The 17,801-nt window shown below is 58.3% G+C and overlaps 1 protein-coding gene across 6 annotated transcripts in view; it reads left to right on the forward strand.

Moving 5' to 3' along the window:
* Positions 1-2,427: 2,427 nt before the first annotated feature.
* Positions 2,428-17,801, forward strand: part of agrn (agrin) — a 170,550-nt gene continuing 155,176 nt past the window's right edge. For all 6 annotated transcript variants that reach the window (XM_088938370.1, XM_088938371.1, XM_088938378.1 and 3 more), the window contains exons 1-2: positions 2,428-2,935; positions 4,548-4,809. In XM_088938370.1, the coding sequence (XP_088794496.1) occupies positions 2,732-2,935; positions 4,548-4,809 (466 nt within the window). In that variant the 5' untranslated portion in view covers positions 2,428-2,731. The remainder of the gene's footprint in view (positions 2,936-4,547; positions 4,810-17,801) is intronic.

Genomic DNA, 17,801 nt, shown 5'->3' on the forward strand with positions numbered 1-17,801 from the left:
CACCGCGGACACACCTCGGGGCTCAGTCCGCTAATGATACAACCCCGACTCGGGGCGGTACCCGGGAGCAGCTGAGCTCTGGGTCACTGCAGCCCTGCAGCACACAGGGCAGAAACGGGACACCGGCCTGAGCCTCCTGAGCCGCTCCGTACCTGCAGCAGGACGGCGCTGGGGGGGAGACCCCCTCTTGCTTCACTCTCCAGCCCACCCGGCTCAGAAGGGAGGGTCCGCAGCGTGCAGAGCAGCTCGTCCGGGTCTGGTCCCTGCGCGCTGGCGCAGCGCCGCAGTGTGCAGCTCGCTTCCCTGTCGCAGTATTCCGAGGTTTATTATTAGCCGTAAGTACACACTTGGAAAGCAGCACAGCCTGAGCCTGCGGTGGGCTCTTATGGGATGGTGCCAGCTGCACATCTCGGAGTCATTCCTGCAGCAGACAGACGCATTACAATTAACAAGACACCCGGGAAGGGGGACTGAGGTGGGAGATGTAATGGCCTTCCCCGGGACCCCAGCGCTGCGGCCATCGCTTCGGCCTCGATGACACATCCCTGCCGTGCCTCCCTCTCTCCTCCCGCTGCCGCAGGGAGCTCCTCCTCCTGGGAGTGCTGCAGCCTTCTGGCGGCTTCGTGGTCACCCAGGTGAGGGAGTCAGTGTCTCCTGCACCCCACCCACTGAGGTCCTCCGGGGACACGCGCTCCTTGACCGATGAAGGGAGCCCGGGACTGGGCTCCGAAGCGGCAGGCTCTGCGTTCCTTCCCCCTGGCCTCCGGGGGGCGGCACCTCCGCTCCCTGATGAAGTGGAAAGACAGCAGACCCGTGCAGCGCCAGGGAGGCCCGCGCCCTTGTGTGTCCCGGCAAGCCCACTCGCAGTTTCTGGACAGCGGCCCGGGCCCGCGCAGGGCGGCTCTGGTCCTCGCGGCTCCCAGACCGCCGCCAGCCGTCTGCACAACATGAACTTCATTTCACGGCAGACATCTCACAGAACGTCCGCACTCTGACCACTCGTGCAGAGTCATGCCATCTCGACTGGATCACGAAGGCTCTTAGGAGGCTCATGGGCCTGTTTTTCTATCCGAGCAAGAGGATGCTGGGGCTGCTCCTCCCAGCCCGGCCCCTTGCTCTTGTCCCTGCCTTTCCCCGTCCGGTCCTGCGCAGGAGCTCAGGGAACTGTCGCCGTGCACCCGGTCGAGCTCACAGCTCCCTGCAGAGCCACAGACGCCCCCCCTGCCGGGCACTGCAGTCCACACACAGGGCGGCGCTGTGGAGCGGTGTTTGGGCATTAGAGGTCAACGCCGGGGCCCTGGGTTCAGTTCCGGACCTGAGGCGGAGTTTGTGCGTTCTGCCCGGGTTTGCAGTGGGTGTCCTCCCTCTGTCCAAAGACATGCTGGTGGCCTGTGGGAGAACGGGCCCTGCCGCGAGTGTGTGGTGCGTGTCTGCGTCTGTGTGTCTGTCCCGCGCCGGACTGGTGTCCCGTCCAAGGTGCGGCCTGCCGTTGCCCGCTGGGACAGGCTCCGCCCACCCTGCGACCCTGTACTGGGTAAAGGGGTTGGAAGACGGGAGGGTGGCGGAGTTGCCCCAGGTTCCATCGCTGCTGCGGCCGGTGTCACCGGCAGCTGAGCTGCCCTCCCGGACAGCAGCACTGCGACCGGACCGGGGGGCAGGGGCAGGATCGGGCCTCTGCTCCTGATGAATGCCGAGAGCCTGTGAACCAGTGGCTGGTCCATCCTTCAGAGCTTCGGGCATTTGCATGTTTTGTAATCTGATTCATGCCAGTCTAGTTAAAACAACAGGAACAGCAGCAGCAGCAAAGCATGGTAAAAGACTCGGCCTATTAATCTGCAGAACAAACACCCCTCGGCCGCTGCCCCGCGCTACCCTGTCGTTTTCGGGAACACGCGAGCTGCGGGAACCACACTCCCTCGGCCTGAGGTCCCACGCGGGAGCGAGCCGAGCGCGGATGACGCGCCAGCGGGGGAACAGAAACACGCAGACGGAATCAAGCGCGAGCCCGTGGCGCGCTCGAGAGTCGCTGTGGCGCTCCGGCGCTCCGGCCCCGCGAGCTCAGCGCTGCTGCTCTTCCACGGGTGGGGGGGGGGAAGCCGGGAAAGAGGGAAAAACACGATGCGAGCGTAACAGGTCTCCAAAACTCGCTCGTATTAACAACTCGGATCACGTCCAGGAGCTCTGATTGTCCATTAACCTGGACGGCAGACCCCCTCCTCCCCCCCCCCCAGTCTCCTCCTCCTCCTCCTCCTGGTCCTCCTGGGGGTGGCGTCTCGCACCGGCCCGGGCAATGAGGGAGCAGGCAGAAGAGGGCTTTTTTTTTTTCCCTTTCGCTCTTTCTTCGGGTCCTTATCAGCAATTCAGATTGCATGCAAATCGGCAGCGTCATCGTCATTTCTTTCTTGCGAGCGAAAAAAAATCAGAGAGGGAGAGAGGAGGAGGAGATGGAGGAGTGAAGGAGGGGGGGAGAGAGAGAGAGACTCAACCGTCCTCGGTCCTCCTCTTCGCCTCTGTTCTCCCTGCTGCTACGAGCTGGCAGTGTAGAGGCGTGAGACCCCGGCGCCTCAGAGCGCCTGATCGATGCGGGCTGCAGGAAAGTTCAGCTGAGCGAGGAGGGGGGCTCGTCTTTATAACTCCGCCGTGCCCGAGGAGAAGCAGGAGTCCTGCGCAGGGCCGGGAGGTGGGGGGTTATTTTGGAGAGCACGCACACACACACGCCTCCGGGTTGATCATGACCATGCAGCGCCGACGGACCGCGGCCAGCCGGTGCTCGCGGGCTCTGCTCGTGCTCGCCGTGCTGTGCGCCCGCTGCTGCCGCGCGACCTGCCCGGAGAGAGCGCTGGAGCGGCGCGAGGAGGAGGCGAACATAGTCCTGACCGGGACCGTGGAGGAGATCCTCAACATGGACCCCGTGCACAACACGTACTCCTGCAAGGTAAGGCACCGGCGCACCGGGGCGGCGGTCCCGCACGGTCCGGGCTGCCGGGGGTAAGACAGCACCGCGCCCGGACCGGCTCCGGCTCCGGCTCCGCTCGGACGGGAACAGCCTCCGGGCGGGCTCCCCCCCGGAGAGTCGATGAGCGCTCAACTGTTGCCTTTTCTAATGTACAAAGAGCCTTTTCTGATTTTTTTTTGGGGGGGAGGGTGCCCCGCCTTCTTATACAGACCCCCCAGACCGTGAAAAGATCTCAAGTCTGGAAATGATTAATTTTGCACCTGTTTGCTCGCTAACTCTTCGCTCGCCGTCCGCGTCGGAGAGCGACGTCCACACGGTGCTCGCGTGTGTTTCTGACAGAGGTGCGAGTCGGTACCGTGCGACTGTCTGATGACAAAAACAATCGAGCCTCTCCTGTCATTAAAACACAGTTTCATTGGACCCCCCCCCAACAACATCACAAGAATCGCTTTTGAACATGATCCTCGGATCGAGTATCCTCAGATCCGTCAACACGTGGTTTCCCTAAACCGGGGCTGTGGCGTGAGTTCGGTTCGGGATGAGGTTCCGAAGGGTGGGAGAGCGACAACCGAAGACCCAGATAGCCAAGGAGATCGTCGCGTCCCCAGGAGCGGACAGGCTCGGCTCGCCCAGCTGAAGTTCGGCGGGGCGGGTGGCCGTGTGTCCCAGCGCCTGTCCCGGCACCGCGCTGGGGAAGAGCCCCCCCCCGGTCCGACTCAGCCGGGGGGGGTCGCTGCGGACTTCACTGAAGCGGGGTGGCAAACAGTCGTACCCCGACACGGTGCTCCCAGCCCTCAGTCTAACTTCGTCTCTGGCGACGGAGACACCCCGGGCGCTGCGGGAGGCTGCCGCTGACTTGACATCGCCGTGCATTGATGAGGGGGGGGGGGGGGTCCCGGCGTGGTTCGATCCGATCTGTTCATTCCCCATCGATCGCCGCTGCCCTGCACGGCCACGGGCACCCACTGACCGCGAGCGGCGGCGCGAGGCAGGCAGGCAGGCAGGCAGGCAGGCGGGCAGTCGAGGGCGCGCGGCCGGCCCGGCGGTTCGCTTGTTGCTACGTAACCGCCGCCGGCGCTTGTCACGCGGCGGATTCCCTTGCACGCGGGGAGTTCTCTCGCTGCGCCGGAAGGAAATGAAAAAGGGCGACTCGGCCGCGCGGCGTGGGGGGGGGGGTTCGTGTCTTAATTATTAGGCTTTGGAGTTGCGTGACTCAATACGGGGAGGGTCTGGGCAGGAGGGGCCCGCGGACCTGATGAAAAGTTTCATCTCGCCACCCATGTCCGTGTTTTTATTATTTGAGCTTGTGGGGTCCGGGAAGCCCCAGACTGTCAGCCCCCGAAGGCGCCCCGGAATTTGATTCCAGTTGAGTTTCTCTGGCGGGTTCCCTTGTAACGCGAGCGGCTACCAGGCCTGTGTCCCGCCGGTCAGTGTGTCCCTGGAGGAGCCCACAGGGCCGGACAGGGGAGTGTCCGTCTGGCTCCGCGGGGGAGAGGCCTGAGAGGAGGAGGAGGAGGAGGAGGAGGAGGAGGATGGTGCCTGGGGTTCTGCAGGGCCCTGACCCCTGTCTCTCTCGCTCCCTGCCCCACAGGTGAGGGTGTGGCGCTACCTGAAGGGCAGAGAGGTCGTGACCCGGGACGTCCTGCTGGACGGGGGCAACAAGGTGATGATCGGGGGCTTCGGGGACCCCGGGATCTGCGACAACCAGGTGGCCACGGGGGACACGCGCATCTTCTTCGTCAACCGCGCGCCCGCGCACCTGTGGCCGGCGCACAGGAGCGAGCTGATGCTGAACTCCAGCCTGATGAGGATCACCCTGCGCAACCTGGAGCAGGTGGAGCACTGCGTGGAGGGTGAGTCCCCTCGAACCTGCGCCGGGAGAGCCTGGGGCCAGTTCAGCCCAGGGACCCATGAGCAATTAAGCAAGGCCCAGACAGGCTCACAGTGGCCAGGACCTGTTGCGCAGGTGGAGGCAGGGCTGCCGGTCTGACCGTCCCCTCCGGCGTCCGGCAGTCCTCTGGGATTCTGTGTCCGATCTGTGTCCACCCTGAGATTTCCAGACGGTCGGGATTCCCCTCTTTAATGCCGAGCCTCTGTGGGAACACGCTGGGAGTTGTGTTGGGGGTGAGGGCAGCATGGTTGCTTATATTTCTGCCTTTTTAGCTCTTGGGTCCCGGGTTCGATTCTGGAAGGGGTTGGCTTCTGGGTGGCGTTTGCGTGTTCTCCCGGTGTGTGTGTGGGTTTCCTCCAGGTGCCCAGCGTTCTTCCCGCAGTCCTTAGACATGCTGGCAGGCTAATTGGCATCTGGGGAAACTGGCCCTGGTCTGAGTGTGCTCTGCGATGGACTGGCGTCCTATCCAGGGTGTACCCTGCCTTGTGTCTGTTGCCTGCTGGGATAGACTCCGTCTCCCCTGCGACTCTGTGCTGGATGAAGGGGTTGGAACAGGGGTGGACAGGTGGAAATGGGAGGTTCGACCGAAACCGTTCTCGATGTTGTCACGTGGAGATGTGCCTCCGAGCTGCTTTGGCAAGGCGATTGACCTTGGATTTCGGAGTGATTGGACAGGTAGGGTAGCCCAGGTGCAGAGGTGCTCTGCTGCCCCCCAAGGAGAGGCATTCGAACCCGGGAACCTGAGAGAAGCAGCAGCTCCTGTAGCAGAACCAGTTCAGATCTGCAGTTAGGCGCTGCCCGGACAGATTGGACCGCGTGTGTGCGTGTGTGCGTGTGTGCGTGCGTGTGTGCGTGCGTGCGTGCGTGCGAGTGAGTGTGTGTGTTGCTTTCCTGTTTCTGAAATCTGCGAAGGCGCTGTGTGTGCCGCGCGAGGGAAGGCGCGAGCGTTCAGCCAGGTGTTTAGCAAACAGTGACATGAGCAACATTTCGGTAATGTGTCACCATGGAAACCGCCGGCGGGAAAGATCCTCTTTGCACACCGGCTCCCATGCCGGGTTGTCCGGCTCTCCCACGCGTGGGTCCGGTCCCCGGGGAGACCGGAGAGGGGCCGCGCTCTTCTGTCCGCGTCCTGACCTCCCGCGTGATGTTCAGCGGCTGTTTCCCCTGTTCTGAAAATGAGCTCCTTGGACTGGATCGTTGTTCCATATTCACTGTCTTGGTTTAAAGTCCCGCTCCGTGATGTGTTTTAAAGGCGGGTAGTCAGGAGCAGTTTTCTTATGGAAGCGACAAGACGACAATTATAAAGGGACAGCAGGCTCAGTGTTTTCAGCGTTTGGCATCACCTGAGGCAACGACGGCGCTGGCCTTGATCTCAAGGCTGACAAAACCCTCCTAACTTGCGAGGAACGAGCCAGGGAGGCAGCTGCGGCGGTGGAGATGCGGAGCTCAGCGGGCAAGTCTTTCTGTTCAGTAAGAGAGCGGAGGTGCGGGCCTACAGCATGACCTCCACTCCTTTGACAAGCCCATGAGAGCCTGAAGGAGCTAGGTGAGAGCTCTCAGTTGAAGCAGCGCCGTGTGCCGTGTGTATGTAAGGGCGGGTAGGGCTGCGGTATGAAAACAGAAGGTCAGAAAGCAATGTCAAGCACTACCGCTGTGCTGGGGATTGGCGAAGGAATTCCTGGCAGAGCTCCGCAGGTAGGATATGAGCGAGGGTCTGTAGGCCGGTCAGAAAGAGCTGCCGCAGCCTGACTTGCGCTGCAGAATCCTCTGTTCCACGTACCGCTTTGTCTTAGAGGGAAGAATATACAAAGCTCCTGTTGTAGTTTGTTTTTGCTCGGTGTGTATAGTCGCTCCGGGTGGTTATTGCTGCTTCCTGCTGGTTTCCTCAGGAGGTGATCTTCACGGCTGGGCTTTTTGTGGTAGTCGACCAAATATCATTCCTTATCAGTCTGAGAACGCAAACCCCTCCTGCTTCCCTCCAGCCTCCTCCAGCGGAGGGGGCGATGGCTGGGCGCCGGCGGAGCGCAGAGCAGGGGAGGGCGACTCCAGTCCTGGCGCCGCTGCAATGGCTACCCGCAGGATTTAGACGCGATATTTAATCTGCACCTGACTAAGACGCAGCTGTGCCCAATTATGTCATTGAGGTCTGAGGTGGAATGAAAAACAGACACAGAAGTGGCTCCCACGTTCAAAAGCCCCAATATTGTTTGCCCTTTTAGGGCTGTGTTTTTGGAAATAAATAAATAATTGAGGTTTTGATTTTCCTGCCTGAAAACACCTATTAAACTGCACCCTGTTGAAATAAACCATAACGTGATTAGTGCATAGTCCTCGTACTGCATAATGTCTTCAGGTAATGTGGTAATGCGCTTAGGAATCTTTCATGTGGGAGACCAGTATTTAACTTGGTTATGAATTCTGTATGTTTACGTCTACTGGTTTTCTCTCTTGTGTCCTTTTTAGTCCTGAAGCTGTTTTGTTTAATGGAGTGGGTCTTTTTTTTTAATTCAGACAAATATTTCACAACCCCTCAATTTAAATTTAATCAAGCTACGTCTGTTTTGAAATCTCACTGCTCACCTGTGCTCTAAAGAAATAATTGGCGTGTTTTTCCAGCGCTGTTGTGTGCTTGCAGGGCTTCTTGTTGTTTTGTGAGTGGCCATCACATCTGAATGTGGAAATACCTGGGAGCATTCATGAGAAACGATCGGACTCCATCGCTGTGCCTTTCACGATGAGTGCCTGCTGCATCTTAGCTGATTGCCTCTAAGTAATGATTGCCGCCTGTTGAGGGAGAAGTTTCATTATGTGGAAATGCTGGGGAAGGCTATGCTATAAATCTCGTTAGGAAAAGTGCTTTAATTAGCGAGAGACTGCATTAGTGCATTCATTCTTTGCTTAACATAGCACGGGCCACAGCCGGCCCCTCAGCAGCAGTTCCAGAGCAAGTGGCTTTACTTTGAGACCCCGTGACAAGCCGATAGCGGGGGGGTGGGGTGGAAGGGTTCTCTTTCTTCCGTGATATAACAAAGCGTCTATCATTGGAAAAGTGCTTTTGTTTCCCAGTTGGTTTTTTTTTTGGCGATACGGCTTCGAAATAAGTGTGTCCTCTGGCTCTGCTGCCTGTAAATAAAGAGATGTGTAAAAAAAAAAAAGATTCTGAGCCACTTTTAACCACTGACTTCTTGGGCGATGTGATGACTCGTGCGTGCCGGGCGGCTCCCCGGGCGATGTTATGGGAGCGCGAGTCAGACCTCCGCAGTGGAGCTGCGCGGAGGCCAGACCGCGGGTGGATTGTGGGCTGCACCCTGGTGTCTGCGTGGGCCAGGGCCAGGGCCAGGGCCTCCCGCGTCTCTGCAGTACCCTGGACACGTGGGGAGTGCTGTCGGGCTGCTCCTGGGCGAAAGCTCCAGGCCGCTGGGCAGAGAGTGGGCTCCGCGTTGCGAAGGAGATTCCTGGTACAGGTGCGGACTGGAATGCTTGCGGTGTTTGGCTCGGCGCGCAGTGCTTCCTGACTCACCCAGGGGAGGGAGGAGGGAGGGCCTGGGGCGGCGCATTCCCCGTCTCAGAGCGCCGTGCCTCAGAGCCTTGGAACCTGCGAAAGAGCCTGCGCACAGGAAGGCTGCACCACAGCTTGTCATGCCAGGAGAAAGCAGCCCTGAGGGGCGTGTTTCTCTTTGCCATGTTCTCTCGCCACGGCGCTGGGAAGAGCTGGGTGCTTCTCAGCCGTCTCGGGAGAGAAGCCTGCCGCTGTACAGGGCGGTGTGTCACATGGGGCATTTCCCTCCAGCTTGCCTGCTGGTCTTGGGCTTGGCTGGACTGGGGGCTTTTACATGTGCACAGATACCCCGGTGATAACATCAGGGGGTTCATTCTGCCCGCGGGGGTAGTTACTGGGGGCCTGACGGTGCAGCCCGTTGCTCTGTCGTTCTGAGCTCTGCTTGCGCCGTCTCTCCGGGAGGCAGAGACGCTTTTGAGGGACGTGTCCGCGTGTCCCGATGGCGTGTGCCTGTAAGCGCGAGCAGTGGTTTGCCTGCCCAGTATTAGAAGACGTGTCCGCGTCCGCTGGCGCTGGTCTGGACTGGGCGTGACGGAGAGCGGAGCTGCGGTGTGTGTGTGGCGTGGGCCCAGCTGCCCAGCCCAGCCAGCTGTGGAAGCAGGGGTGTCCTCTGGACACACAGCGGGACTGTTTTCCGCAGTTCAGCCATTTTCCCAGCTCCCCCGGAGCTGCTGGCGTGAGCCTGCAGTTGGACCCTGAGGTGCTCAGGTGGCTGAGGTCGACCAGGAGTCAAAGAAGCAACACGCTTGTAACGGCTGTAGGCTTATGTGCTGGTGGTCTCTCCCGGCTGACCTCACATCTGGCAGCTCACCCGGCGACTCTACGGGCCGTCAGGATGTTTTCCAGGCCCTTGACGCGCCATGCAGGGGGTGAGGCCAGGCTGTGGTGAGGCTGTAGAGAGGTGAGGCCAGGCTGCGGTGAGGCTGTAGAGAGGTGAGGCTGTAGAGAGGTGAGGCTGTGATGAGGTGAGGCCAGGCTGTGGTGAGGCTGTAGAGAGGTGAGGCTGTAGAGAGGTGAGGCTGTAGAGAGGTGAGGCTGTGATGAGGTGGCTTTGCGCTTGTGTTTGAGAAAGGAGGAGGCCTCAGGGCAGTTAATGCTTTCTACAACAGCCCTGTTTCCTCTCACCCCCGAAGTGACCCACTCTTTCGTTTTCTGTGGACAGCCATTAAACGACCCTTTTTTCCGAAAGATCTGAGAGAAAAGTAACTCCTCCAGCTCGAACGCTAACGTGGCCCTTCTGTGAGAAACTGGCCCGCGATTTCTCTGAGAATAAGGCATCATCTGTGTCTCTGCCGGGGCGGACAAAAAGATAATGGCCTTACAGTTATCTCCCTCACGAAATGAGTCAGAGGGTCTTGGTGACAGGTTTCCACTTCCCCCGAGGTTCCTGTTTAGCACAGCCATTCTTCAAGGGCTCGAACAAGTGGCTGCTTTGTAGGATTGAGGCTCTATTGTGTGTCTTGTACCGCACACTCACATCAGCGGTATTGCGGCGCAGTCTGTGGGCCTCGGCCATCGAAGGGGAACACAGAGCACAGAGCACAGAGCACAGAGCTCTGCAAACGTGGGAGCGCATCCCAGACCCAGCTGTGTGGGGGCAGTGTCTGACCCCCCCCCCCCGCCCCACCCCTGCTGAAATTTCCATGTTCCGCAGAAAAGGAGCTTGAGCGAGGAGCTGCGTCGTCGGTGTGCCTTGGCTGCAGAGGGGCCAGTAGTTGTGATGCTGAAAGGCGAGAGAGAGGCACGCGCCCCAGCGCGGCTGAGCCTTCTTCAGGTGTGCCACACCTTGCTTGGTCTCAACCGTCACGTGCCGGTCGCAGATCTTGCAAATTGTGATGAAGTGTCTTCTTCATTTTTTTATAAAGATATAGGATGAGCGAATGTGTCTGTTTTTTGTGAGAATTAAGCCCTTTGCCCCCAGGGTGAAACAAATACTGTTACTCATGCAGGCCAGCAGAGAGGCCTGTTACACACAGGGAGGAAGAGTGCGGATTCGGGAGCAGTTCCTTCTCTTACCAGGCTTTTAAATCCAGGAAGCACACCATGTCGTGAGCTGTTTTCGCTGTTTTCGAAACCCATGAGCGAAACCTCACGAATTTCTCAGTTTCAGTAGGCCTTCACATTTTAACGCTCACAGAAAGCAGGCTGCTCCCCCAAAACACGCACACAGCTCAAAAGAAACTGTCTCCAGTGCTGGCACTGCCCAGTGTCTCTAAGGCTGCTGTCAACCCTTTGAGAGAGTGGAATTAATTTAATGTGGGTTGTTGTTGCACCCTTTATCTAAAATGAGCATAATGACTCTGTCTCAGCAACTGAAAACAGACTTTCAGTTTCTTTCCTGCAGCGCATCTACATAAACATCTAGGGCTTCACAGGGATTTTAAGGAAAGAGGCTGAATCCTCTCGGGATTTGGGGAGTCTGTAGTACAGGATGCTTTCCCAGGATCAGTGCCATCTGGAGAACAGAGGAGAGGGAGAGGAAGAGAGTGAGAAAGTGAGAGAGGGTGAGGCAGTTGGAAAGTGGGGGGGAAAGAGAGTGGAAGAGTGAGAGACAGGAGGAGAGTGAGAAAGTGCGAGAGAGAGAGACCGTGTCCAAGGGCTGTCAAGATTGTTGGACCGAGAGTGAGACAAGGATAGAGGGAGGGGTCGAGAGAGAGAGTGAGAGGGAGTGACAGAGCACACCGGGAGAGTGAGACAGGAGAAGAGTCAGGAGTGAGAGTGGGCGGGGTGAGCCCTCTGGACTCTCTGGACCGGGTGCTCTGTCACTCTCCGGCAGAGCAAGATCAGGGGCCTGCCTGCCAGCCACACAGACGCTCTGGGATAATCCTGAGAGATTATTCGATTGTGTTTATTAAAAAGGCATGAAGCCAGCGGTAGCACTGGTCCTTCTCCTGGGATGTATACTGCCTCTAAACTGAAAACCCATGAAAAGCAGAGGCAGGGGCTGTTAGCAGAACCTGCATGTCTTATAACCTGGCTCCCCTTCCAGACTGGTTCCGTATTAAACGCTCTGCAGTCCTCAGGGACGTGACTGGGAAGCAAAGACCAAACAAGGCGAGAAAAAACAGTTACGAAGTTGCAATTTGCTCTGACAGCTCCAGCGCTCTTACACATATTTCGGTGGTGCGCTGGTAGGCTTAGACATCTGAGGAATCTTTCCATAGACAAGCACGGGCAACAGCAGATAGCCACGATAAGATCGATCCTCGCTGAAGTGCTCTAGGCCTGGTTTGCAGTGAACAGAGCACAAAGATCCTTCTCTGTGCAAGCCACTGCATTTCCCTGAGTTTCCCCTAAGAAGTAGACAATTGTGAGTGTTTAAAATAGGGGATAATTTTTAATAATAACAAAACTAGATGCCGTTGCGCAATGCTTTTGTTTAAAATCCACTGGCACTGGCATCTTTGAGCACGTGAGGGATCGGGGTGTTCCTGGTCTTTGCTTGGTCCTCTGGCTTCTGCCACTGTTGCGACCCCCCCTCCAGCAGGGCACTTCTGCCTTGTGACGCACGCCGGGCTTGCTCAGGTGGGCCGGACCGAGCCAGGCGGAGCGGCCCGTCTCGGAGCCGGCTCGCCTCGCTGCAGAGCCCCGGCAGTGATGGCTTGCTCGGTTCCGTGGTCGAGGGGGCCCTGTGGGTTTCGCCTGCCTCGTGGGGCGCGCGCCCGTGAGATTGACGCCCCGAACGGAGGGCGAGAGGAAGCAGTAGCAGTCCGTGCGTCGCCGCGGGGCTGCGGAGGTGCGGAGCGCGCTTCGCTCAGCCTGGGGTGAAGACTGCTTGGCCATGACTTGCTTTGTGCTCATTCCAGCATGGTGTGGGAGAGGAGGGTGAGACAGCTGTCTGGACTCTGTACCGGAGGTGCTCTGTCACTCTCCTTAAATTTGACAGGGCTCGATAGATCGAGCACAGATCTGACCCTGAATCGTTAAAGCGTGTAGTAGCGCCCCCTCTGTGTCGCACACCCGGGCCGGGTCCTGACCTCCAGGGAACGGTCTCAGACCAAGTGGTGCCGTTGTGCGCAGGAGTTTGCCAGTATCACGAGCTCCTGCAGCAGGTCAGGCAGCGCCGGCGGAGCGTTTTTGGGGGGGGTCTGTAAAACTTAACACAGTCGGGACCCCAGCCTGCGCGGGTTCCCAGGGTGGGATCAAGGCTCGGGGATCAAGGGAAACGCTCTCAGGCTCATTGCGTCCGTCGTGGCCTGTGACGCGGGCTGTGGGAGAGGGGGGTCAGGGGTCCGGGGATGAGCATTCCTCACCGGGCCCGGGACGGAGCCGATCCAGCTGCTGCGGCCGGAGGGACCCGGCTGCTCCCGGGCTCCGAGGGCAGGCTGGGAGCTGTTCTCCCTGGGGGAGGGGAAGAGTGGTCCGTGAGAAGAGAGCCTCCGAAGCAGCTTTGATGTGGGCCCGGAGAGGATTCTTAGCCACGCGGTTAAGGACGTGCTTGTTTCTCTCACGGCAGGGATGACTTATCTCAGTGTTCCCTTCCATGCTTCTTTCTGCCCGCTGGACTTCTGACTTTTGGCTTTTCAGTTTGAAGTAACGGCTAAGTAAATGCCGACCTGTTGTACTCCTTTCACGACTTCGATCTCCTCAGTCCGGTTTCCTTTCGGCCCGGTGCTTCAGGAAGTCGCTGCCTTCCGGGCCTCGCGGAGGACTGGCTGTGTTGCCGTGACAGCCGCGGAGGTTTCGGTTTCTGCGCCCTGGTTACCTGTCAGACGGTTCGTGTGCCGGGTCTGCTGGGAGTGGCGGGGCTGCTCGGCTCTGTGCGAGCGCCGAGAGAAACAGGGTGTTCGCTGAAGGGCCACGGTGGGGATATCTCGCAGGAGTTGTTGGAGTTTGATGAAAATCTGGAAATATACGTGTGCATGCATGTTCCTACATTGTATAGGTGAAGGGAATGGAAAGTAACATATGAAAAAACAGACCTCTGCGAGCTGTGGAGATGAATGCGTTGGGGACATTTCCCCTTCTGTAATAAATATCGCTTCTTGCAGCTCGTGTGAACCTGGTGAAGTGTCAGGCGTGTGACGGGCTGGCTGTCAGTGGCAGTGGAGGCCAGCTCTGAGGAAGACGCCGGTATCGGGTGTCCTCTGTGATAGCGGGGAAGTTGTGTGATACCCAGGGATCAGGAGGGAAAAAATGCAGGAAACGTTTTAGTGAGCGAAAGACAGGAGAGGCCACTAATCCACCTCGTCCTCCTTGTGAAGTACTGCTGAGGCTGGGGGTTGGCCTGTGAAGAGACGCCATGGCTGAGGGCTTGTGGACACCAGAGCCGCTGGGGGGGGCTAGGCGAACCCTGCTTGCTTCAGTTTTAGCACTTATTACTTCCTGCTTGGTGCAGGGCTCTGTCTGAAAGTGTAAACAGCCACTTATGTGGACGAACGGTCAGCCCGATTCAGAGCCCGGTGACCTGTGACCTGTCGCCTGGAAGTGTTTACGCCGCAGCCCTGCTGGTGGTCTTGCTCGCTAGGGGACGGCCTGTCTGGCCCAGGGCAGCGCTGGTGAAGCAGGCAAGAGGTCTCTCCCGACGAGGCGTGTGCGTGTGAGTGAGTGCACCCTTTCTCTTGTGTCTTCTGACTGTGGAAGCCAGGTGCTGGTTGGTGACCGAGGTCAGACTCATGCCCTGCGGGCCACGTCTCTGTTCGAGCCGCCAGTGTGAAGGGTCAGGACCTGCTGTAGGCCTGTGCCTGAGGAAAACCTCTTTGACAAAGCGAGGTGTCATCTGCAGCTGGTGGCAGGCAGGCGGTAGGCAGCTCTGCGTTATACTGAAATTCCTCCTGCACCGTCTGACAAGAAGCTGAATCTTCCAGTAGTTCAGATAATGGCTTTGCCTGGCGCTCTCCCTGCGTGCCTCTGGTTTGCATTTTATGTGGGACTAATTGGTGTCGCTGAACTGCAGGTCTGTAAAGTGCGGTCTGTACCGCTCATTTTATGCGCACATTGGTTTTATCATTCTGCTTTAATTCCAGAAGCCCCATTAGCAGCTTGGCTCCATTTACAGGTGCCCAGCAAAATGCCTTCCTCTCCAGAAGACTGGTAAACACTTGTCAAAAGGCAGGGCTCTCCAGACGGAGAAGCACCCAGTTGACTCCGAGTCGTACACACTGAGAACCATTCCACCGGCCTGTCGTAGGGCTGATTGCTCGACCTTCGGATGGGTGCATTTTCAAAATCAGAGGCTCATCCTGAATCCTAGTAATACAAGAGATCCTGCCTCAGCAGGACATGTGGAGTTTTTCTTGATTCAGAAGGAGGACCCCAGAGCTGCTGCTTGTGGGCTGTGTCTGCGGTGTAAACACTAACTCTGCTCACGCCGGTCCTGTCCTCCGACGAGCAGCTTCTTAGTGCTGCTGGCTTTCCGAGAGGTTAAGCCCTTTGTGTGCCAGAGAATCGTAGCAATTCAGAAGGGAGGCACAGCGCCGGTCCCCTTGTGGTCCTGTCCACGGACAAACATTAAAGAGGACGCGTTGAACTTTACGGCGCGCAGCAGCGTCCTCTTTGCCCTGCTGACCTGGGCGACAGCCCCTGCAGTCTGGTGCCTGATCCGCTGCAGGGAGCCTCCTGGGCTCCCCGCTTTCCCACAGACCCGCAGGTCGCCTCAGTCCTGCCGGCCCTGTAATCACCGTGGAATCCAGGCAGTAAAACTGGACCTGTAATAACAGGGCAGGAGCCGCGATCCCGGCCTGCAGAGGGGTGGGCGCAGGGACCTGACAGCGGTTTCTTTCACACACGGGCAGTAGGCTCCTCATTCTTGAATCTTTCTGCGCAGCTTCTTTTTTTTTTAAAACCGATGCCACTGCTTTCTTACTGCTAGGCCGGGGTATTTCAGGGGGTATTTCTACAAGTTGGTGTTGCGGCCGGGAGACGGTAGGGAGGGGGTGAATTCGAGCAGAAGGGAGACACTATTGCCTGTGAGGCTCTCTGGGTGTCCTCGGGGGGTCAGGAGGGGTATGAGCGTGTGTGGGGGGGACCCCTCTGTCCCTGCCTGGATGCGGTCATGGCTGCTCAGGGGCGCCCAGAGCAGCAGAGCAAGAGCGCGGCGCCCAGAGGCTGATCTCTGGGAGCGACGTGTCGGGCCTCGGACCCAAAGCTTTTATTGGAGGAGAGCGTGCCTCCGGGTGTCCGGGTGCCCGGGTGCCCGTGGCGCAACTGAAGCGAGGGGCCAGGCGTGCGCTCTCCGACCCGTCAGGGCTGAGCCGGCACAGGAGCTCCACGGGAGAAATCCCGTCTCCGGGAATCCTGTCGTTTAGGCCAGTGATGGCCAGGAGCCGGTGGCGTGTAGAAGCAGAGGGGACGGCCCCGCAGCCCTGCGTGTGCCGGTCCCCACAGCTGGGCACACTCGCGTGCGGGGGGAGAAAGACTGCGGGGATCAGTCCTCCGTTAGCGCCCGGAGATCGTGACGCGGCTCGCAGTCCGCAGTCTGCCTGGCCCGGCGCCCTCAGCTGTCCTGCAGAAGTAGGTGAAACAATGTGGCACGGAGATCAGCCCTTTTAATGAATTGTTCTGCGAGGCGTAAAGAGTAAAAAGAGTTTTTGTTGAATTTGTAACGGGGGGACGATGGTTCTGGTTAGCGGTGGGCAGCACGCTGATCAGCTTCTCTCCCAGGATGCCCCTCATTTGTAAATCTGAGCACACAAGAATGCAGCCCTCATACCAGACCTCCGAACGCACACAGACTCCTCCGTCTCCTGGGCCTCCGATAGTGAAATCTGTGAGCGGAGGACAGGTGGGTGTTACCTCCCACTGTGTTCCATGTCAAGTAAACCTCGAACAAAGAGCTCTGCCTGTGGCTCTGAAGGGAATCGTGTCAATTACCCTGCACTTCCTGCTGTTAAGTTGTAGTAGCAGTAGCAATAATAATATAAGAATAATGATGGCTCTCTTTTGTAAACCACCTTTCATCCTGAAGGGCTGCCAGAGCCCCACATACAAGAGGGACCTGCGTCACTGCAGGGCACAGTGGTCTGGAGCAGGAGGAGGAAGGTCTTTTCACAAACAGAGCCACAGGATCTTCAGAGACCAAGTAATCAGGACCCCAGTTTAATGTCTCTTCTGAGGTTTGGCTCTGCCTACAGCACAGTGTCCCCTAACAGCACACCTCTTCAAGCGGCACATCGGTTTGCCAGCGCTGACCTGGCCCGGCCTCACCGAGCTCCTGAGGTCTAACCAGGCAGGGCACTGATAGGCGTACCCTGTCCTTGAAGGACCAGACAAAGCTCTGAACACTGGGCGAACTGGGAAAGGAGACAAGGGAAGCACCACAAGAGCTCCGTGTGACTGCCTTTGTGGATTTGTGTTAATGGAATTAGGTAACTGGTTGTGTTGCTGGCTTGCATTAGTTCACAGCTTCCACTGATGTGTTTTAAACATCTGCTTTCCTTGTGAAAACCTATGCGTGCATATGCACTTGGTGTCTTTTAATGACCCTCTTGAACAAACCTTTATGTGACATGTAGGGAGTAACCTTGCCCTGGTGGTATGTGTGGAGGGTATGAAGGAGCTGTTTCAGTCTCCTCCAGATGCTGGAGATTCTTTTCACAGTGGTTAGTAGCCGCCGTGGACAGATGTGCCAGCAGTCCAGAGATCAGTCCTTACCACACACTTGGTCACGTGACCTTCCCGTTCCGGGCGGCTGCTGGGAAGCCTTCTGATCCTGCGCTTCTTTAAGATGTGGAATGAGCTTTTTCCGATGTGGCCGTGGCTGCTGCTGAGGCCGGACAGCCCTGGCCGTGGACCCCGCACGGCAGCGTCGGCGCGCCGCTCGTCCGCATGTGGGAAACCGCGCTGGGAGTCCGTGCCTTTCTGTGACGCGCGCCTCTCGGCAGCTTCCGGGTCCCGCTGTCCTTTTCCCACACATCCCGCCAGGGACAGCTGGCGGATGTGGTTTCTGCGGGAGGAGTCTGGCATTCCCGCGCGGAGTCCTCAGCTCTCCGCTCCAGAGAGCGATTAGAGGCGGAGGTGGGTGTCCGGGGAGGGCGGCCAGTCGTAGTGCTGGCCAGGATGGCATAAACAGAGGCGCTTGGCCGAGAGTGTCTGGTGAAGGCTCCCAGCGCCCTGTGTGATTCTGAATCCCCTTTAACGGGCGGCACGCAGTTTTCCGAGAGAAGTTAGGGATTCTGTTGGGGCAGCTGTTCCGGATTCCGCTGTTCTTGTTTGCCGGGTACTGCCTCCTGCTTCTCCCCGGTGTAAGCATGACTCCATCCGCTCCCCCCAGGCCAGACCGCCTGGCTGTAGCTGTCTGCTGTTCACCCTGGTCAGCGCCGATAACAGGGCAGTCTCGGGCTAGGGTGAAGAGTTTGAACTGGGACCCTGCAGCAAAGGAAGGTTATACGTTCATTGGAAAACTGGAAAAAAGCTACAGCCATTTACTGTGGCAGACTTTGATAAGGGTCTCTTTT

The sequence above is a fragment of the Atractosteus spatula genome, chromosome 20 (assembly GCF_055471065.1).
Source record: "Atractosteus spatula isolate fAtrSpa1 chromosome 20, fAtrSpa1.hap1, whole genome shotgun sequence".
NCBI lineage: Eukaryota > Metazoa > Chordata > Actinopteri > Semionotiformes > Lepisosteidae > Atractosteus > Atractosteus spatula.